This window comes from Pezoporus wallicus, unplaced genomic scaffold (assembly GCF_028554395.1).
Source record: "Pezoporus wallicus isolate ANWC-B61680 ecotype Strahan unplaced genomic scaffold, APGP_CSIRO_Pwel_v1 contig_3365, whole genome shotgun sequence".
NCBI classification, from domain to species: Eukaryota; Metazoa; Chordata; class Aves; order Psittaciformes; family Psittacidae; genus Pezoporus; species Pezoporus wallicus.
This window is the reverse complement of record NW_026640883.1, coordinates 1,365,998-1,388,568: the sequence shown is the minus strand read 5'-3', so window position 1 is coordinate 1,388,568 and position 22,571 is coordinate 1,365,998. Positions and strand designations below refer to the sequence as shown.

General features: G+C 37.5%; 1 protein-coding gene across 1 annotated transcript in view; it reads left to right on the top strand.

The window, feature by feature from the left end:
• Positions 1-22,571, top strand: part of PCGF6 (polycomb group ring finger 6) — a 25,643-nt gene extending 3,072 nt beyond the window's left edge. Inside the window, exons 4-10 of the mRNA XM_057420979.1 lie at positions 809-905; positions 1,488-1,543; positions 2,346-2,405; positions 3,336-3,444; positions 9,313-9,411; positions 15,586-15,672; positions 22,510-22,571. Of these exons, the coding sequence (XP_057276962.1) occupies positions 809-905; positions 1,488-1,543; positions 2,346-2,405; positions 3,336-3,444; positions 9,313-9,411; positions 15,586-15,595 (431 nt within the window). The 3' untranslated portion in view covers positions 15,596-15,672; positions 22,510-22,571. The remainder of the gene's footprint in view (positions 1-808; positions 906-1,487; positions 1,544-2,345; positions 2,406-3,335; positions 3,445-9,312; positions 9,412-15,585; positions 15,673-22,509) is intronic.

Below are 22,571 nucleotides of genomic sequence, written 5' to 3'. Positions count from 1 at the left end.
CTCACAATGTACGAGAGAGTTTCCAAAACTGTTGTTGATATGTTTAAATTCACAAAACTCAGTAAGCGACTGTGTGGAAGTACCAGTTCAGACACAGAAAGGTTATATGCACCCATGGAGCCGTTAGTCTATGATCTGATAAGTAGAAATATTTGGATAATAAAAAACAGATTCCAGTACTCTTGTCATTTTTTCCCTCAATCCTTGTGTTAACGGTTTTTCCATTGCTAACACAACTGTTTTTTTCTCATAGCTAATAAAACTTTCTGTGAAGTTGCCACTTTCAGCCATTCTCGTATTCCTACCTGAATCCAAGAATTACAGCTTCTTAGTCCTTCCAGCCACTACCAGAGGAAGAGCATGCCCTTCCCACCCCTCCTAACCTTCCCTTTCATGGGGCGCTGCTCGCTAGTTTGATATATACCATGTAACATTCAGGACAGTTTGTACTTCTGGAAAATGCACAGCTGTCTAGTAGGGACAGCATAATGTTGCAAGTGCAACTTGGTGGTGGTCTCTCAGAAGTTTCCTGGTAAATGTTACAGAAAGGCATGATGTGTTCAGGCTGATATGGAGCTGATTTGATAGTGGGTTATTTAAGTATTTAAACTTAGTAGCTTTCCTTCCAAATTTTTAAAGTACATGTACAGTGAAAACAGCAGAGAGCTTCTGTTTACCTGAGTTGAACAAATTGCTTAATTCTGTCTCTGACAGACTTTGAGAGGTCTGGGTGTACTTGCTCCTCTTGCTTAAACAGATGGTATTGTGTAATGATGTGTAACTTCTATGGGGTTTCTTTTCTTTACAGTTTGTAAAAGCTGCATAGTGAGACACTTCTACTATAGCAACAGGTGTCCAAAATGCAATATTGTTGTACATCAGACACAACCCCTTTATAATATCAGGTAATAAGTTCATGCCATTTTTATGGGTTTGGGCCGGTTTGTGTTTTTCAAGTTGGGATGCTTGCTTTTAAATGTTCTGTTTTACAGACTTGTAGTGCTTTCCTGTTTCAAATGAATGAAGAGTGATAAGAAACAGACTGTTTTTTCTTTATATAAGTTTAATCACAACAGTGAGGATAAAATGCTCAATTTGTTTTATCTAGTTTGTACCCCTTCTTAGGATTTGTTCCCCCTCCCCAGGTGTTTTTATGCATTTGCTCTGTGTTACAGGTGATATGGGATCTTAATTTTGTGCTTTGATTTACTTTTAAACAGTTTTGTTGGCATAGTATACTTAACTCTGAAAATCGAGGTTTTAGTTTCTCAAATGGTATGTGAATTCTTGAAGGGTGATGCTTTTAACATTACATGGCTTCTGTTGGAGCTCTTCTGTCAGGACATGAATATAGACAGATACAGAGTTCTTGCTCTGTCACCCTTCTCTTTGGGTGTCACATTTCAACAGTGTGTTTGGCATCTCTATAACCTTTTAATGAAAGCCATTCTGTATTGCACCAAAGACTCTTTTTTACTCTTTAACAGGCTGGACCGACAACTGCAAGACATAGTTTATAAATTAGTTGTCAATTTGGAGGAAAGTAAGTCCCTTTCTTTTTTTATTACCATCTAGAGATTTAAAAGACTGAACAGAAAACAGATTAATTCAAAGTCCTGTTTCTACTCTAGACTCTTTAAAATAGCTTTGTAATAGTTAGTTATAAATCTTCATCAATTACCTGTGACAACTGGCATCTTTCTGGTTGCTACATGCTATTATGGACAGTGGTACATATCCTATGAAACACAGGTTTCATGTCAAACACCATATCCAGATAAACATCCAAATAATATTTAATTGTCATATTTTTGTGTAAGTAGAGAAAATACCATTCCATGTAATAAGTTCACTTGGCTCAGTTGAAAAAAGGTTGCTAAGACTGATTCCCTCAAATGCTTTTACTTGTTTCTCACTGTCACATTATTTTTCTGATTTTTAGATGTGCTCACGCTCTCATGTCATTTACCTTGAACTTTGGGAGCAAATGAATCCGCACAGTTCACTTGGGTGGACTGAGTGAAATATACAGATCTAGTGGATATATATGGACTAAAGATGGTATAAAAATAGTCATGACAGCCAGAAGGATACTAGTTTTTGCAGCTATTTCAGCATAATTTATCACCAGTTTCTCTGATTTCTTCTCAGTTTTTACTAACAGACTCTTAGTCTGGGTATCTTAAGTGTCCCAGCCTCATATGGAATACTAGTGTTCATAAAGGTCTGTAGGAACTTGGAAAGTTTTCACTGCTCTGACCACTGGAAACTATTTGGATATTCTCAGCATCTGAAATAACATTTTAATCTGTTTTATATTGTGTTGGGTTTATTTTTTTTTTCAGGGGAGAAAAAACAAATGCATGACTTCTATAAAGAAAGAGGATTAGAAGTGCCCAAACCAGGTGAGCTGTAATCACTTTAGAGGACATCGTTAAGGAAGTGTTTAATATGCCATTTATTGGGCTTTCCTTGAAATATTAGCTCACATCTAAAGAAGATATGTAATATTGGAAGTAGGGGATTCTTGGTAGTCTGATTGCCTAGTCACAGTTCTCAGATTACAAGATAGATGGAACTGGCAGTACTTGAACCCAGACTGCAGTTGGATCGTGGGATTTTTTTTTTTTAACCATTATATTCTGCCTATAACCAGGAAATACAGATCAAATGTGTGTTAAATTTATTTTATGGCCCTTAATACACTAGAGACATTATAAAGGAATAAAAATAAAAACTTCAAAGTCTGTTGACAAACGAGGGATTATTCCAATTATTTTTTGTCTTCCTGTCAAATAACCAGCTCTTTGGAGATGTGCCATCCTGAAAGCTAATAAGATGCTGGTTCAGATACACAGCATGAAATGCATGAAATGCTGATTTAGTAATTTAAAAAAAAAAGATTAATTACGTGGGCTCTTTTTCCTTATGAGCTCATCTGTTTTGCTTGGCGCATGTGAGCATAGAATCATATAATAGTTAGGGTTGGAAAGGACCTTAAGATCATCTAGTTCCACCCCCCTGCCGTGGGCAGGGGCACCTCACACTAAACCATGTCACCCAAGGTTCTGTCCAACCTGGCCTTGAACACCACCAGGGATGGAGCATTCACAGCTTCCTTGGGCAACCCATTCCAGTGCCTCACCACCCTTACAGTAAAGAACTTCTTCCTTATATCCAGTCTAAACTTCCCCTGTTTAAGTTTTAACCCGTTACCCCTTGTCCTATCACCAGAGTCCCTAGCAAAGAGTCCCTCTCCAGCATCCTTGTAGGCCCCCTCTTAAGCTGCTTTTATTTCAAGCTGTGTTTGCATTTTGGCTTTTTGAATATTTTAGCTGTCCCACAGCCTGTTCCAGTGAGCAGAGGAAGACCTCGAAAAGTTCTGGGCTCTGTGTTCCGGATCCCACCAGAGCTTGACATCTCCATACTGCTGGAGTTCATTGGGTGAGTTGTGGGCAAATGTAAGAGCAAGCACCTGAAGTGAGGTGCTGCTGGCATGTGTTGGACCTAATATTAACTAGCTCTTAGTTTTCACTGACTGTGTGTTTCTTTTCTATCTAAAGCTGTTTTTAAATTATCGTAGTGTCAGCCAAGTATGCATAGCTAGGTGTTGAACATACTTAAATTTGTAAGGTGTGTCTTCCTATGAAAATAGTTTCCTAAAAAGTGTAATTTTAAAATTTACATGTAATTGTTTAATTTTAAACCAGTCAGAAAACTTATAAAACTCTTTATTGCCTTAATTCCTGTAAGAGTCAGTACCGTTAGTGCTGGTAATGCTGGGATTTGCTCATAAACTCTGGGACTGCAACTACAATCTGGGCAGCAAAAGTAGCGTTCCCCTATATGTTATAGGTGGGGGTAATACCGTGGTCTACTGTTAAGTTTGCCTGACAGTTTCACAGACTAATGAATTTTGCTGAAGCTTTTGTATGATGAGACACTTTAACCGTAGGATGTCAGGGGGAAATTAGCCCAAACACTTGCATTGTTTTCAGGAACACAAGAAGAAGAAATTGTATTGCTTTGTCCATATGCAGATTTATATGCTAGAGGTTATGTTACATGAGAGAGGGTAATTGAGAAAGGATTGAAAGCTGTAACTACTCTACTAGCCTCACACAGTGTAGAAGCTCAATTGCAGGGAGGAGTGGCTTGTCTCTTGTGCAACTCTTACCCCTTTACTCAGATTGTGCCTACTTTTTGGCCTGACTTTGTCACCACTGTTCAGAGCCTGCAGTATGTAATCATAAGAAACTATTATATAAATGATGTAAAATTAAGCCCTCAGAAATCTGGAAATTATAGCTGCGAAGCATACCATCTCAATTCAACCTCATTCTTTGTAGACATCATGTCTTAATCTTTGTATGTTATGTCCAGTGTCTCCCAGGTGTCTCATTCAGAGTGCAGAACAGATTTCCTCCATGGTAAATTTTGGTCTGGCAGGTGGGGGGTGTGGTTTTTCATTCTGTTTGCTTCATTTTTGTGTTGTCTGTTATGTGGCTTCTCTATGTCTTTAAATAGATGAGGAGTGGGACTGCAGGAAGAGAAAGTCTTAGAGTTTAACCTCCAGGAAACAATGCCTGACTGTTCTGCAGAATATCCTTGTGAATCCGCATATCTGACTTAATTTCAGTGTTCATTTTCTTTATGTCTGAGTTGCCGAAGTGTTGAATCTTCACAAGCACAGCTGAAAGCAGTAGGAGTTATGACTAAAACCATAGTATCAAGAGTTCCGCAGACAAATCCAATCTTGGATGTCCCATATTTGGCAATTGCAGTTCTTGGTTACCATTCAACACTGCCTCAGGTTCCTCTTTTTAAACAAGGTATTATACTGCCATTCTGCTGAGTAGGATGGTATGGAAATACATTCATGTGTTGAAGAAATGAGACTGAGGAAATTAATGCTTTTGCATTAAGAGTGGGATCATCATAAGTAAAGCCAAAAGCCATGTGTTGAGAGAGGCTCTTGGAGAGGAAAGCAAAGGCATTACAAAGCTGTTCAGTATGTGACCATTGTGCATTGTACACTTGAAACTTAAATATAGCTTTTAATAGTACTTATAAAGGCTTTTTTTACAGGTACAGGGTCCCAGTGACCTGGGGCTCAGGCATTTTACCCATTGTGTAAAATGTGATGAAATCGGTATATACAAACATAAGGTAAAATGCTGTGTCTAAAATCTCAGTAGAAAAGAGTAAATCAAATGCCATCTACCCTACATTTATGTTGGGTTAGGGACTTACATGCTATTATTTTATTGCCTTGGCTGTGACTGTATCTTGTGGAGTTGCCATCTAGATAGAGTTTGAATGATGCCCATGCTGAGACCCAAGGTGGGTGCCAGCCGCTGCTGTGCTGGCCCAGCAGGTGGCAGAGGGAGCGTGCTTTGCACCAGAAGCCCTTACTATTTCTCAATGATCATGTCACTGTAAAATGACTTTAAAAAAACAAAAATCAGATATTACTTCGAGGGTTGTCCCTGTCAGGCTGGAACACTTAGGTTGTCTTGGCTGCAGGATTAGATACAGTTTGAACTCACTGTAGTGAAAGTACTTCAGTTTAGATCTCCACTGTAAATGCTCCTCATTACTTCCCCCTCCTGTGATTCTCAGCAGATATTTGTTTTGTTTTGTTTCGTTTTGTGTTGTTTTGTTTTTTTTTTTAATTTCCAAAAGCAATTTAGACCTCAAAAATAGTAAACATGGATCTACCTGTCTGTCAAATCAACGAGGATTTTTGAATCTGCATTCTTGTATTTGTTTTTCTGGTAGTTTCATTTCAAGCTTCCATTCCAGTGTTGCCATTGAAGCAGGTAATATTTTGCAAAAACCATCTATACTAGGTGAAACTGTCCACTGTGGTTTTGTTACTTGGATGGAGGGAAGCACAGAATGTATCCAACAAAAAAAAAAAAAAAAGATGTTTTAACAGCATCTACTTTGCATTTTGTTTTAGTGGCTTTTTTAACCTTTGATCATCTTTTATACTTTATATGTTTAAAGGTTAATGTTCTCCTTTTCAGTGGTCAAAATCAAAGAGTTTATTTTGGTGATGAGACATTAAGAAAGCATTTTGCATAAAGAAAACTTGGAATGGGGTTGGTCAGCCAGCAGATATTGTTACTTTAAAATTATGAGACTAAATGGTGACTAGAGTATATGATCTCGTCACCTGTGGCTGTGGAACTGTACCAAAGAATTTCCACTGCTATAGTGGAAAAGCTTTTCTGTGTTTGTTTCTTAGTAACTTTAATTTTCATTTCAGTGGCAGAATTTAATGATAGTTTTACTTAACTCTGATACGTATTGAGAGGTGGAGATACTTGATTACAATAACTTGAAGTGCCATGCTAATGTGTGATCTGCACAAACATTGCAAATACATTTGTTTGCTATAGCAAATGGTTAGTAGACGTATGGGAGATTTATAGTGATGTTTGATTTTTTTGCCCTTTCCAACACAATGAAGTCCTCATATGTACATTCTTGCTAATGCAATCCAAGAATAGTGAAATGTCATGAATTGGGTTTAATTAATGGAGATGTGTACATGCTGCACTACAAGATGGGAGGTGTGGAGTATAAATGATCAGTAGTAAATCACATTCTCAGGCTGTGCAAATCAGCCTCTGTTAAAGCCAGCTGGGAATTTGGTCATTTGCTACCTTTGTGTGTATTTCGCCTTCCAGAGAAACAGCTCCTGTTTTTCTGAGTTCCTAGATAGCATTAGTGTTAATCCTGTGATATAAATAGTCTAGAAAGCCAACAGCTGGCCCAGGAAGCTTTTTCGGTGGTTGGGCATGTTCTGGCAACAACTTCTTAGGTACTGTCTGTTAAAGTTCCAAATATCAAGGGTAATGAAGTATGGATGTTTAAGCAGCATTAATATTATAACCTGCTGAGATGAAAATAAATGTTATATTGTGTTTAAAATGGCTTTAGGCTGTGTGTTTGGGTTTTTTTCCATTTTCAGTAGACAAACCTAAAAGTCATAAATAAATTCAAAAGAAAGGTAGAGTACTGAATAAAGGGTAGAAGAAAAAGATACATACATAAATTCCATATAATATCATTTCATGTATTAGAGTTTAATGAGAGGAAGCTGGTTCAGGAAGTAAGATCGATATGCCACACTGCTAAATCAGTAAGTCACTATTACAATTAAGAGCTTGAGGGTGTTGACTGTGGACCTTTGCAATATTGACTGTGTTTACTCTTCTCTTGTTTTTTAGAGCTAATGAAGGCACAGGGAACTTTAAGGTACAGATGTTATTTGAATTTTTCTCTTATGATTTACTTCAGAAATATGTATAACCTGAATGTATTTAATTTAGTTTGGGGTTTTTTGCACCAAGTGCAGCCTGAACTTTCATCATCATAGTAATAATCAACTTTGGATAACAGTGTGCTTTCAAACATATTATTATATAGCATCACAGAATAAGAAAAGAATGCTTCTGAGGCTACATAATTGAAGTTTTGGTGGGAGAATTAAAATGACAATGAAATTTCACCTAGGTGATTCTATCTTGTTATTATTGCATATCTCTCCAAAAGATCTGCTACTGTGGCTTTTCTTGGAATCCTGAAAAAAAGGTGTAGACACTGTCTAAAATACTGGTTTCTGATGAAGACTCTCTAATTGTAGTGGAAAGCTTGCACAGGTTATTCAGAGGAAGTATAGCCAGAGGTATAATACACTGCTATGCACTTAAGCATATAACAAAAAATATACAGATTTTGGACTGCACTCTGCCTTAGCCAGCAGAAAAATTATTCTTCATCCTTTCACTAACAAAGTTTGACTGAACAGTGGTTGTTCTGCCAAACAAGAAATAGTATTCCTAATCCTTGCTAAAGAATATGGCTCTTCTTCCAATACAGCTCTTCTTGCTAAGCTGTTTCGATACAAATTCATAGACGAACTACACATTGTTTACTGCCTTCATGATTTCATATGCTGTAGTTATAGATGCTCAGGGTGTGTCATGCCACTGTTTTGCCTAAACATTGAGAAAACAAGACTATTCACGGGCAAGAAGTAGATGTAATTTAAAATTATTCTGTATATATTGCATTTACCTTTTACTGTATTGGAATTGTAGGATTCAAAAATGGAAAGGCACAGAAAAATAGAATCTAAGAGATACGTAAATGGTGGAGTTAGCACGAATACTTTTGCTTGGTTGGGCTTTTTTTTTGAGCAGGGATGGTGAGGAGAAAACAGATTGTGAGGTCTGTGGCCATAAACTGTGATTTATGCATGCAGCAAGTATAAATTCAGCATCATCGAGCTTGAAGCAGATTGGTTCCCTAGATCAGGTCTGACTCATTTCTAGCTCTTGTACATGAATAAATCAATCTATTGTTCCAAAACCACAGTTATCATAGATACATATTTAAATTCATGATTGAATTCAAGGGTAGTCCATGACCCTCTGACCCTTCTTTCAAACTGAAGGCATATGATGAACCATGATAGTAAATCACAGCTGTTCAGAAGTCAACATAAAAATCCAATTGGTTGACACAAGAAGTAATCCATTTATCACACCAAATGCAGTCATTTGCTGCCTCTGTGCCTCTTTGCTTAGCTGCCAGTGTCACCAGTCAGCTGCTTAAATTTTTATCCTAGAAGAGAGATACATTAATGTTTTTGAGGCTGGCATAACGGTGTCTTATCAGTGCAGTTTTTGCTGTGAATGTATTTAGAAATGATACAAAAAGATTTCAGACTAGTCTTGCCCTTGTGTTCTGCATAGTAGTATATTTTAATTGATTCTAGAATTTCATGGATTACGTTAATTCCAGCCCAAGCCATGATACTTCTAGAATGCTAAAGGACATGAACTCTTTGCATTATAAGATAACTTTGTTTAATTATCTGAATTGCGTTTGGCACACAAGCCTGATTTGGGGAAAATAAGGAAACTTCAGGAAATAGTTCATGTGCTTCTGATGAGTAAATGCTTGTGAGGGCAGAAATTTTTAAAATGCTGTGTAATACTAATTTCTATGCAGAATTAATAGCAAGTATCATTCTCTGGTACTTCAATAGTGAAACAGGACTGAAGTCAGTAGGTGGTTATTTTTAAATGTTTTAAACAGCAGGAAGTTTGACCCTGGAGTCTTAATACATATTTAGTTCTTTCCATATGAGGTAATCTGGAAGCAGGTCAGAAAAAGGTCAAAAAATTTAAGCTGTCTCCCTCTGTTATTGGGCTTTCACTTGGGTTTGGGGTTTTCAAGGGATGATGGCTGGAAATGTATTTTACCCTGAAATCTTCCATTTATTCTTTGCAGCCTTTGGAAAAGAAGTTTGTGCGTGTTTCTGGGGAGGCAACAATTGGACATGTGGAGAAATTCCTCAGAAGAAAAATGGATCTGGACCCTACTTGTCAGGTGTGTGACTTACAGTGGCATTTACAAGTTCACTGTGATCAGTGTAAATGCCTGCATTCAGACAGAACATTTCCATTGTGCATGAGAGTCTAAAAAGTAATGTTAGGCTCTTTTAATACCATAAGGATTAAAAAAAATGAAATGTGTGAAATGTGATCCACAAGGAGCAACTCAACTCACTTGCAACATGGTTAAATTTTCATTATAATACTTTATTATTTGCTTAGAGTTTCTAAAGTGCCATGTAAGATTTCAGCAGGTTAAATGCAAAACCAGAAGATAACTGTTTCAAAGATAAAACTGAGTATATAGACGGAAGAGTGTTGAACGTGGGAGGATATGAAAGGCAGAAACAGGTAGAAGCTGAATAACAGTAAAATTTAACTGAATGTTGAAGAAGCAAACAATGGCGAAGAAAGAATGATGCTGCAAGTGAATACAGTGAAAGATGGATGTAAATGTAAGGTATAAACACAGATGCAGGTACGTGCATTCAAATAAGAATTCAAAGGACCAGAATACGGTACAAAAGAATTTAACTTCATATTTATCAACCATTTTGATAGGAATTATGTGTCAGAACCAGTTTTCAATTCTTCAGTGTAGTTCAGCAACCATTCAGTTGAGCAGATGCAGGAGTTCCATGATGTGTAAATGATTCTCAAAGCTGTCAGTTACTGGTAAATCAAGCTGATACTTGTATATAGGCAAATGGTGAAAGGTAAATGCTGGCTGTAGAGTTAAGGCTGTGTTTTCATACAGCAGTAGCTGTCTGAGACAATGCAGCATGACTGTGTGCCTTAGTAATGAGGATTTATTCATGCCATTTACCTTTTCAGTGGCAACAAAGCAAATTAGATATAAATTATTCATCAGTCTGAGGAAGTAATGTATTTTCAATTGCTGGTTTCCTCTCAGTGAGAGTCTGGAGCTTTCAGGTGGTAGTAACTTGATATTGTGAACAAATAAAAATAGTGTAAAAATGAGGCTAGAAAAAATTCTTACATTGAGTCATTTATGTGAGGGGAAGAAATTGTTTTGTTTGGGTTTTCTTTTGTAGTACAACAGAATCTCGGTTTTAAGGAGCACTGAGCCATCTGTAATGGAAAGTGCAGTTACCCATCTTTCAAAGTCAAGCTAGGCCTCCATGTTGGATATCTTCCAGATTTTGCAATCTTGAGGTCACGTAACACAGGTAACTTGAGGATTTTTTCTCCCATTTGATACTTCCTGCTTGGATGCCACCAGCAGGATGTGATCCACTCCTAATGGGTAAATATTACTGTGTCTCAAAAGCAGATGATACCAAGACTTCCTTTCACCCAGTTACTTTTGTCACTGCTAGTATTCAGTTTGCCATCCTGGAGTGTAAGGCACAGTCATGGGCTAGTTCTAACCTCTTGGTCTCTTCTGTGCAAGCCCTGCCTGTCTGGAGAAAATGTTAAATCTTCTTTTTTCTACAGTCAGATTTGTTGGCTGCTGGTTTCCCCCCCTCTTAAGTGATCCGCTCCTATTATTTTATCAGTAAGTATTTTTTTTTGTCACTGGAAACCTGAAGTTGATTTTCACGCCACAAATTATGACTGATTTCTTGAAGATATTCAGGCTTATTTTTAAAAGATTAGAGAATTAGGGAAACAAAGCAGGAAGCATTTCTCTTGTCCTGATTGATAAATCCCTGTATGACAGTGAAATTAAGATTAAAGAAATGTGTGTACTAAGCTGTCACCTTCTCATTGTAGTATGCAGAATTGAAGTTGTTTGTATGTTGGTAAACATACAAAAAGTGGAAGATACGTCAGATATGTCACTGAAGATTTAATAAGCCTAATGAGACATGGTTTTTCTTCAGCTTCCTTGGATAACTAATAAAATGGAAACTGTAAAATCTAGGAAGAACCTGAATATAAATTAGCACAGCAGAAGATTTTAGGGAAATAGGTTGGAAACCATATGTGCAAAGTATATAAATGTAAAGGGTGCTTGGCTGGTTTTAGAAATTTGGATGAGTGAGGACTGTAGTGGTTCATTTCCTGTAGGGTTCCCCAAAATATGTTAAAGAAGAAATAGATACTAAGCACAGAAAGTTTTTTAGTATTACTTCTTGAATTCTGATTTTGATCTCTCTCCACTTCTTTGTTACCTAAAATAATCAATTTTTATATAAAATATCAGGAGTTTGGTGTGCTCAGCTTGGGACTAGAGTCCAAGAACTAGATTCCCTTGGGAAGCTAGGAAATTTCTTTCAGAAATGCACGTTTCTGGCATTATTGTGCTAAAATGCACTGCACTGATCTCCAGAAAACTTCCTGCCGCAGTGTTTAATTGTGCCTTACCTGGTGCTTGGAAAGATTTGACTGTAAGGAGGGCACAGAGTCTTTCCTCCATTCTCTCCTTAGTATTTCAGTTGCATTTTTGGCTTCGTTATTGAAACTTCTAGTAAGGAGGCTAGGTGTGCTTATTTTGTGACTGGGATCAGTTCCTACTGAGCATCAGCTTAATTTGACAGTCTGTGGAAGTATTATTTTGGAACATTTTGTTTGTTCCCTGTTAAAGCATGTTCAGCAACCAAGTGGTAGAAAGCATGTTACTCATTCTTTTGAGCTACTGACTGTGCTTGGACCTCTTTGACTTAATTTGTGTAGAATATTAGATAATATTTGCATTTTTTCATTAACCTGCAGAAGTGGGTTGCATTGAGGTTAATGAAAATGTGAAATAAGCAATCTGACTCATGACAGTATAAATAAAAATCTAAAAAGCAGTTGAAGTCACTGTGTATGTTTTCTCCTAGTCTGAGGCCTCAAATTATTTCTAGACTTCCATATTTGAGTTTGCAAATGGATTAACATTCAGATTTCATAGTTTATCTCCAAGGTTAAGGCTTTGTTTATTTTTGTCTACCACTTGAGCTGACAGACTGTGGTTTACTCTTTCTGCTGCTTTGTTTTGATCTCTGTGCTTTGGCCATAAATTTTCTGTAGGTGTTTATATTTCTAATGACAAGGTCTGTCTTGAATATTATTGCTGGAATTTGATGGGGGATGCATGAAAATAATTTTTGAGCAACTGGAATTTTTAGTAATAACTAAGTAGGTAACATTTAATTTGGGTTAAACACAGGCTATGTTGCTTGGAATCCATTAGGTAGTTGGCATCAGCATCTACTGCACGTCTGTATAGTTTGCATTCTGCGGAAGAGTGGGGAGAAAATGAGAAATTTTCTGCAAAGTGTTATTTCTTTTGAGGTCATCCTGCAGCACTATTTCTTGCCATTCAGTCTGTGAAAGACTGCTGAAAGACTTGCAGCTTGGCTGGTTTGAATTCCTTAATGTAGCCTATGGAATGGAAATGTTCCGTAATCAGATGTGTGTAAACCACAGCCTAGGGAAAGACCAGAAGAAAGTCTGCGCTCACATAGCGTAGTTGCTGATGCAGTTTCTTTATGCTAGTCTTAGACACTGGAATTGAAGTATCTGGTACCTTTGAAAAGTAAATGGCAGCTAGAGAAATGGAAAGATTTGTCAGCTTTTTGTATAACTAGCCCAAATACTCATGTCAATCTCTAAAACTTTGTTTTTTCCTTATCCTTCCCTGGATAGTATGGGTTGGCATAGAAACTACTGACTGGAGTCTACTGCTTTCTGGGCCAAATTGTTCCTTGGTATTAATTTTATGTGGAATGTCCCTTGCATGAATATTTTCCAATTTTATCTCCATCCTACTTAGTATTAACATGTAACTGACTGTTATCATGGCTTTTAGAGAAATAGCTAATAACAGACATGCCACCTAAAGAGCATAAGTGGCATAACAGAAAGGCTGCTTTAATAAGAATTTTAACAGAGCTGTTAGGAGACTGACTGTACATCAGCAGCACCTTCATGTTTCCTTGCAGCGAAAGGTCAAATGATACTTACTGCTTCCTCACTGCCTATCAGTACTAGCTGGCTTCAGTCTCACCTGTCAGTTGAAATTATAGTAAATCCATAGTACTTGAGGTGCTGGTGCTTCTTTTACAATGGAACATATTAATTCTTGTATGGTACAAAGATTCCTCCGAGACACGTTTCACAACTGATTTTCATGCTGAGCTGGGTTTTTTTCATTTTATGTTCTTATTCTCTTGTCTTTATAGAATGACTCCTAGCATCAAATTAGCAGGCAGAAGTTCAGACTTTGGTACTGGAACGAGTTGATTGGACGTTTGGTATTCAGAGCACTCTAACATTAAATGTGAAAAACTTAGCAATGTATTAGAAGATACTGAATCTTTAATGATGAGCATTTAAAACTGGAGCAGCAGGGTCAGAGTGGGATATTTTCAAACAAGCATTCTGATTCTGTTTTGAAACATTGTCAGCAGTTGTCACTGTGTCATTGGCATCCTATATTGGGCAAATAGATTAGATTTTCTGTTTCTGTAGAATATATAAAATATCTATGTGTGTATCTTCAGTGAGAGCAAGATTGAGTTTTCAGTGCCTTAATGGGTTTTTTTAAATTATAAAAGAAAGTCTATAAAGCAAAAGTGATTAAACTTGTATATCACTGAAGAGCAAAGCAGATATGTCGTCCTTCCTGCAGTAATAACTAGAGGGTAGAATACATGGGAAACAGCAGAAATAACTGTAGCCAGCTTTCAAAAAGAAATATATTTCTTACAGGTTCTGTGTTAAATGCATCAAATGTTGCTGTTAAATGTATACACGTGTGTGTATATATGTATCAATAGATAATCAGTATTTAATGTTACATCCAGATTAGTTTTTACTTGCTGGTTTTGTCCTAGAAGCTAAAATCAAAAGTAATGCTGAGCAGTTCATATCTTCTGTGCATTAAAATTCAACCTAGCATGAACAGAGTATCCCACATCATTCTCATACTATACAGATGGTGAGGTAAATTAGCCCTTTCTGAGTCTCCAAGGAGTAGAATTCCTGTGTTTTGATTCTCACAACAATGCAGTCTGCCAGCATGAGACATAAATCTTCCCAAATCTTTTCATGAAGACTGAGAGAGAGAGAGAGAGGGAGAGAGTGGGTCAGCACATGGAAGAGCATAAATCCAGGGGAATTGAACAGCCTAAGCACAGAGTGTATCCTATAGTGAAGTGTCTGTGGAAGAGAATACATAATGACATTGCAGTATGCTCCCCCACTACTGCAGTGGCAGAGCTTAGATGTTTTCCTTGCAGAAAGCTTCTGGACAGCTCGTTGTCAATGCTCTTAACTTTAACTTTGAGGTTTTGTCATAAGTCACAGATGACAGCTCTCATTTCTGTATCTAAAAATTGCTCATAAGCAAAATGTAACCAAGCTGCAGTTGAGAGGGAAACAGTGCTGTGTTAGCTGCTCTAATTTAGAATGTTAGAGACTGGATTTGCATTATGCGAAGTAAATTCATAAACAGGCTTATTTTTTATAATAGTCAAGGCAGGGAATTCAGAATAGCCCACTTATCCATTTTATTTATTTTTTTTTTCCCAAAAAAAAATAATTACTGGTTTTGTGGGTAGTTACTTAATAAAAGTGCCTCCTGTGGAATTGCAGATCTCAGTGACGTAGTTTAGCTGCATTAGAGGACATCACTTAGAATTGCTGAGTATGTCCTTTACTTGCATCACAGAGCTATTGATTGCACTTCGAAAGAGGACTGTGGGATGTGGTTGCTGACAGTGGCATACAGTGAGCTTTTCTATTAAAATACTTCTTCAAACAGTCATACTAAGCAGGCTTATTCACGTGTTTTCTCACTCAAGGTAGGAATGAGGGTAGCAATGGCTCGCTGTCAGCGGCACAGGCACCTTGCCGTCTTTTGCAGCTAATGAATGACTCTGGATGTTTTGGGGATTGTTTTAATGCATGCTCTAAATGCACATTAAATTTGTCACAGGTTTTACTAGAGAACTTTTTTCAGCGGAGGCACAAAACTGGGAGTGAAACAATAAAACTGTTCCAGAAGTGAGCTCCAGGTTAGGGGCATGGGGTAGGAAACATTAGGGCAATGCAGCAGCGCTGTCTGTGCTAAATACATTTGGCCAACAAAGGTGAAGATGCCTTTATTGTCTAACATGCTAGAATTGAACTCTTGTGATCCATTTTAAAGGACTTAGATACCATTTCACTTGTCCAAAGGTAGGTTGAACTTGATGGTGTTTATGTTCTTTCACAGGTGGACATAATATGTGGTGATCACCTCCTAGAACACTACCAGACTCTGAGGGAAATTCGTCAAGCGATAGGAGAGAGTGCAGTACAGGTATATATGGCAGCTTGGGCTTTGCTCCAGGTTTTCTGTTTTAAAGTAAAAGACTTCCTTCCTTAAGCTCGCAGGTAGCAGCAGCTTGTCTGAAGAAGTCACTATGAAAAATTTTTCCAGCTTACACAAAATGTGTTTTATATTGCAAGTGGAGTTGAGAAGTACACCATGTGCTAAGAGTACTCTTTATCCTTTGATAATGACCTGGACATGAGGGCTTTGTGGTGGGTTTTTTTCCTATTCTGAAACAGGTTGTTACCAGTGATAAATCATACCAGCCTTTCTTTCAATTAACATTCCTTGTCTTCCTCCTTGGAAGAAATGGAAGGACCTGAAGCATCTGAAATAAGGCCAGCCTTGTGATTAGGTCAGGGACATAACCTTGCTTATAAAAACACAAACCAAATATACCAATCCTGAGTGTATAGACAGCAATTTCTTGTTGATAGTTTACTGTCTTAAGTGCTGCTGGCTCTGCAAATAAGAAAGCATTTTCTTACTTCCTTGGGACTCTTTTCAAGCATCTTTATAATGGGAAGGGTCATACCATTTTAGAAGTGCAGCAAAAGCAGTGAAGTGATCTGTCCAGTGCATAGTAAGACACAGATGTAAAATTGTGAGGAATGGTAAGCTGTTTATGTAAACTTGGATATCTGAAAAGTTACTGTTTAATCCAATACAGTAGGAAGAAATAGGATTTAGATAGGTATTTTCTGCCCAAGTGAACCCATCTGTCTTGATACATAGCCTTGGACATGCAGTGGGCAGGAATGGAGAAGACACAGTGACACAGACCTTCACCTACTGCAGGGTGTAGTTAAGCTGGCACTGAGGAGATGGCAAAAGGGCTAAAATAACAAATTCAGTTCTCTTGACTTATTTGTGCACACATATGCACAATCTTTTGCATGTAAATTTCCTGCTGAGCCCTTTCAAGCCCCCACAAGAGGATTTCTGGGTCAAGTGGAAAGTTGATTTTGAGGTATCTTAGACACTGCTTCACCTGTACCTGATCTGAGTAACAAGGAGGAGTCCCCTAGTCAGGGCAGACAAGTGTGGCTAATGCTAGTGCTGGCGCCCATTAAAAATCTTTGAGGCTTGTGTGTACCTCCGTTTCTGCAGTCAAAGGGAATAAATGCCATACTTGATGGTTTAGCTGTTCATATAATAACATGCAGAAATAAATAAAGTGTAAACTAACCTACTTTAGGGAGCAAGGGATAGAAACCAAGAGGAAGCCAGCACTGGTAACAAACTTGCTTCTAGCATAATGAGCTCATAGTAAATACAGCAATCAACACATAGGGATGGAAGTGTCCTCTACTGAAAGCTTCAGTAAATAGCAGGGGGTGATTTATTTCTCAGTCCAGGGGTATAGTCAAATGTACATGCTTTTAGACTTCATCTTAGCACAAAAGCTTTTCCTGTATGAGAAATGCTCTTAGGGAAACACTTTAAAGAAAACTTCATCAGTTTGATTTCTGACATGGATCTGTCTAGTTGAAGTTTAGTGTCTTTCATTTCTTGTCAGAATTGGGTCTGACTGATGTTTAGTGGCTAAGTACCAGTCAGCAGCTCCACAAGGAGAACAGTTGTCTTGAGATACATTCTCCAGTGATGTTTCAAATCTCGTTATTACAAAATCAGTATGCTAGTGATGAATTCTTGCAAGCATGCTCTACTGGGCAAAGAGAAGATTTTTGCTTTTTGTGGAGTCTTGTGCTTTCACTTTAGCAAGGAAATTTGAAAGCTCGGTTTCACCCTTAATTTTTCTTCATTACAGAACCTCTTAGGATGCCGAATAGTTGCAATTGGAATGTTAGAAATAAAGCACAATTGCTTCTTGATACTGAAATAATTCTAGAAGTTTCATAGTTTATAGTCTTACATTGTATTATTTATCAGAAATCAAGAGGATGCGTTTCCAGGATTAAAAAACCTTGGAAATATGTTTTCAGACAATTATCCAGAAGAAAAAAAAGATAGGTCAAATCTACAAATGGTAAGGATTATTTCTTTTTTCACCAAGACCTGAAATTCAGTGAGGGGCATGATTGTCCTTGCCCAGTGCAACTACAACTACAGAAGAGCGCTTGATGGATTTTACATTGAGCTCCAAGGGCATCCTGTGCCATCAGAACCTTCCAGCCTTTCCAAACCAGTGTTGGAGCTTGGCTGCTCCTAGCAGTTCTCACTAGGATACTGAAACACTCTTCAAAACTGCCATTGTCATTTACAGTTTCTGAGGGTCATTATAGATGCTTCATGCTAAGAAAATTTCTTCAGTAGCTACTTACGCAATACAAAGTCATTTAAAGGAGTAAACACTGGGGGGTTTTATTTAGATAAGTACAGACACTGCCAGAGGAGGAAAATAACTGCTCTTGAGTCACGTTTTTTTACTTGCAAGTTCATTGATGACAGCAGTTATTATTTTGCTGAGAAAAGTGATATAAAAAATGCAGGTAAGTTTCTCTTTGCCAAAGGCATTAGTTTTAACATGCATTCTTTGGCAGCATTTACATTGTAAGTTTCTTCCAACGCAATGCAGCAAAACATATTGGGTGTGAGATTTATTTTTTAGGACCATAATTATTGTAATTTTTTAGGGGCTTTTATTCCTCCTGAATGGTTCTTAAATGCTCAAGATTGTCTTATGAAGATTTGGAGTGAGCTTGTTTTTTTTTTTTCCCTACTGAGTAACATTGTCTAGTGATGCCTTAGAGCCTCAACGTAAGTCTTCTGTAGGAACAAGCTAGCAGGATTTTAGCTGTTCTGAATTACTATGTGCCTTTCCAACAAGTGTGGGAAGATCAACTGTGATCTGATGTTAAAAATAAATATTCCTGACATTCACCCCATCATAACCTATTCAGCTTGGTTTATGGAGTAAATAGGCAAGAAATTTTAGTGCTTGAATGGAAACAATTAACATGGTAGTTTCCAAGAAGTAAATATAAGACTAAAAAAATCAGCAATAAATCATGTTTAATCCTGTAGATCTGAAGGTATTTTAAGACTTCTGAGATTGGGTGGTAGGTTGAGTCTTTCTAATTAGCTGAAAGTAGGATTTCTAGCTCTGTTTAGAGCTAAAACATAAAAAATTTGCTGCGTATAATTTAAGCAAAGTGGCTTTTTTCATATATAATTTCTAAAACAATGTAAATTGTTTTAATTATTTTAAATTTACAGCAAAAAGAGATGAAAGACACTGATAGAAATCTTTTAAAAGGCTTAATTTTGTAACCAAACATTGAGATATGCCTGTAATTAAAAGTTTGATCAAGTAGCTGAGGAAGGAAGATTGTTGTTAACTATGTGGGAATATAATTTCTACCCCTCCCCTCTGCTGCACGAGTGCAGTGTGATCCAAGCTGCTAGTTATTTTCACTTGTCTGAAACTGACCTCCTCAGGGCAGTGTATCATTGATGGATGTAGTAAGTTCACACATGGGAAAAGCTAGAAAGAGGAGTAGCTTCCTTTATGTCCTTGGCCCTCAGCGCAGAGGTCTTGCAGATTATAATGGTCTCTGTAGTTCTCACCTTTTATAGCCCAGTGCTGCCGTATTTTTTTGTTCTCCTGAGCTAGGCAGTAAGAGCTGTGATCTAAGTTAATTACTGTGACCCTCTAGCGCACATCTGCTGTGGAAGTGGTTTACTCTCTGCTGTGGGGATATTGAATTTGGAAAGCGGGGCACTTCTGGTTGCTACTGCTTTATAACATCAGAAAGTGTATATGCTGTAATGTTCTGCTCTGTCAGTTCCACTCTAAAGTTTATGGTTGTGTGTAACAGTACAATTTTCTTAGGTCAGGTTCACAAATGTGTGGCAAAAAAACACTGGAGAGTTTTGCTTTTGTGGGGAGGAGGAGGGATGTCTGATTTGGCCTGATTTGAGATTTGTAATAAGCAGTGAAATAATAATAAGCAGTTCCCCGTTTGGATTTTTTTTTTAAGAACAGTACCAAGAGAAAGCAGCTGAACATATATAGAAATGTATAGTGCTTAAAAAGTGAATAATTACAGAGTAAGCAGTGCCACTATTGGCTTAACTCTCAACTTCTGTTTGTACAGGGGCATTACAGTCGGTTTGGTCTTTGGTTTAACAGGGGTATTTCCTGTGTAGATAGATAGATAAATTTAAATATCCTACTGCCAAATAGGACATTTGAGACCTCATTCATCAAAGAATACATTGTAGCATTTTTCTTTCCTTTAAGAAACTCTGCTGTAGAGAAAAATAGTGTTTTGACTACAGTTCTCCAAAAAAGGAAGCTTGAATGTGTGTTACTTTTTCAGTGGGAGTAGCTCACAAGCACAAGGAATAAGTATACCTTTGTGAAGGTGTAACAGTGTACTGTGTGTCAAAAGGTCCATAAGTAACTTCACAGTGCCTGTTCTACCTGACAAAAAGTGAGAACACTTCTTCATGTTGCAACACAGTCTTCCCACCTTATGCTACGCATGAAGTGAGTTAAAGCTCCTGTCTCCTCTTATATGTGTTTAGGAATTAGCAACAGATTTCTGGTTATTATCAGGATGAGAAGATGGAGTGTTAGTGAGCAGGCACTAATATAACGAACCAGGAATAAAATAAGGTTTTGTCATGCCTGCCCATTGACCTTAAGGTTGGTTGGCACCTATCCTACACTAGGCCCTCATTTGTCATCATAAGCATCTTTTAAATGAAAGTGAAGCTGCATGAGACTCACAGAGCACGTTTGCTGTTGCTCTGAAGCCATTTGTATCATCTGTAGCTGTAGAGTTAGGGAACAAGTATATTTGTTGTAGCTTGACTATAGTCTCCTTTGTATGTGTTCTAATGTGCTGCCCTTTCCAGCATCAGCCTTCTGGTTGGTCTTAATGGTTCTTTTAAAATAGTACTTTGATCCAGTTTTCTCAGTGCCTCCATTTTAACCCCTTTTTCAGATCTTCAGTCTTGATCTTATGACTGACATCACCATGCCCAGTGATTTGGATTTGATTGTCTTTAGGTTTGACTTCTGGGTGCCAGAAGTTTGTAGATTCAGAAGCAACAGACCAAGTTCATAGAAGTCAAGTCATCAGAAGACACTTCAATACAAAGCAACATTGACTTAGCGCTCAGGAACTTCCTGAGAAAGGCTTTTGAAAATGGAAAAATTTATAGGGAGGTAGCATTCTTTCCCTTTTCATGTATTTTTATCAAGATTTTCACCATGGGGCTGGCTAGCCCTTGGGTCTGTGCTGACATGGCCATTCTTAGGACCTTGTATTTTTAAATTTTGGGGATTTTTAATTGGCTTTTTTTTGGTGCCTCTTTTCCTGACTTAGAATATTAATCTCCTTTTTAAGTAAATGAAAATATCAGTAACCAGAAGCAGAGTTTCAGGTTTTACTAAATGAGCATGTTGGCTAAATTGATGAAAGCATTGCTGCTGCAGATCTGTTCTCCTTTGCTATGAATCTCTTTTCTTTCACCATCACATTTGAAAACTTCAATAGCTGTTCCACTTTCTTTTTTCCTTGAAAATAACATATTGCACCTTTTTTCCACCCACACACACCCCCCAGAGCAGTAGCTTTGTTTCCAGTGTTTCCACCATTTAGCTGTTAGACAAAGCTAAAACAACTAATGGTAGAAGAGAGAGTAAAATAATTATACGCAATAACAATTAGGGTGTTTTTCTGCTGAAAGAACTTTGTGGCACTGGAGGCAAAACAAGGCTATTTTTCAAAGGAAAGGTCATTTTCCAGGCAGAACTTAGAGGTGTTGATAGGCACTGTCTGAAAAGAATTCCTAAGGGAATTAAAAAGATCATGTCATGGAGACATGGAAAAGCACAGCCTTTTTGAGATCAATTTCTTGATCTTAAATTTCCTTCAGTGCAAAATGGCTCAGAGATTTCTTTTTTTTGTGAGTAGTTGAGGCTACACCATCCAGTCAGAAGCATTTTTACATTCATAACAAATTATTATATATGTATTCTTCCAAAACACTGTGTTTAGACCAATATGGTACTTTCTACTGTTATTGTATTATAATACAGAACCTGTAAAATGGTAAGAGTCTTACTATTGTTTTTATAATTAACTTTTTAAGATTTAATTTCTTTTAATGGGCTGGTATACACACACCCCCCCCAAGCGTATAACTTCTCTGGAACATACGTTATCTTACATACTATAAAGACGTCTATGGCAGAAAGTTCTAACATTGTGATTAATGTATTTCTCTCTTCAAAAGAAAACTTTTTTTAAAGCCTGTCCATATAAGAGGTCATTTAAACAAGTCATATTTCCAGTGGATCAGTGGTGGAAGCAGACTGTGAGTGCTAGACCTTTCACCAACTGTGTGGGAAATAAGTGATATAAGTAAGACTAATGAGTCAGGAAGTGTCCAGTTTCACAGATGAAAGGTTTTTTTATTGTGGAGCAGTCTCAAAAGAGGAGAAACATGACTTAATGTGTAGTAGCAATCTGCACTCTTCCAGTACAGCTTTTGGCAGCATCTTTCTGCCCCACAGTATCATGTTGGAAAGCAACATGAGTTGCACATGACAACCTATTGTATGAAGATGAGATAATCTCAGTATAACTTTAAAATAAAAGCAAAGTACCAGATTTTCCTACTTTTTTGACACCATTCTCCAGCTCAAAGAGTAGAGGGGAATATAATTATTTGTTTTGATATTTCAGAACTTTCATTCACTCTATGGAGGGGCACAGTATAAAATGGTGAGGGAGATGGAAGCTGAGGTTCTACCATGCAGTAGTGACTGTCATAACAGGCGGTGACAGAAATGATTCATGAAGAAGGTGAATTGGTGTGATGATAGTTTCTTTCTCTTCTCTCTAGGATGGTTTACTTGTTCTGCACTATGGCCTGGTGGTATCTCCGATGACTGTAACGTAAAGATT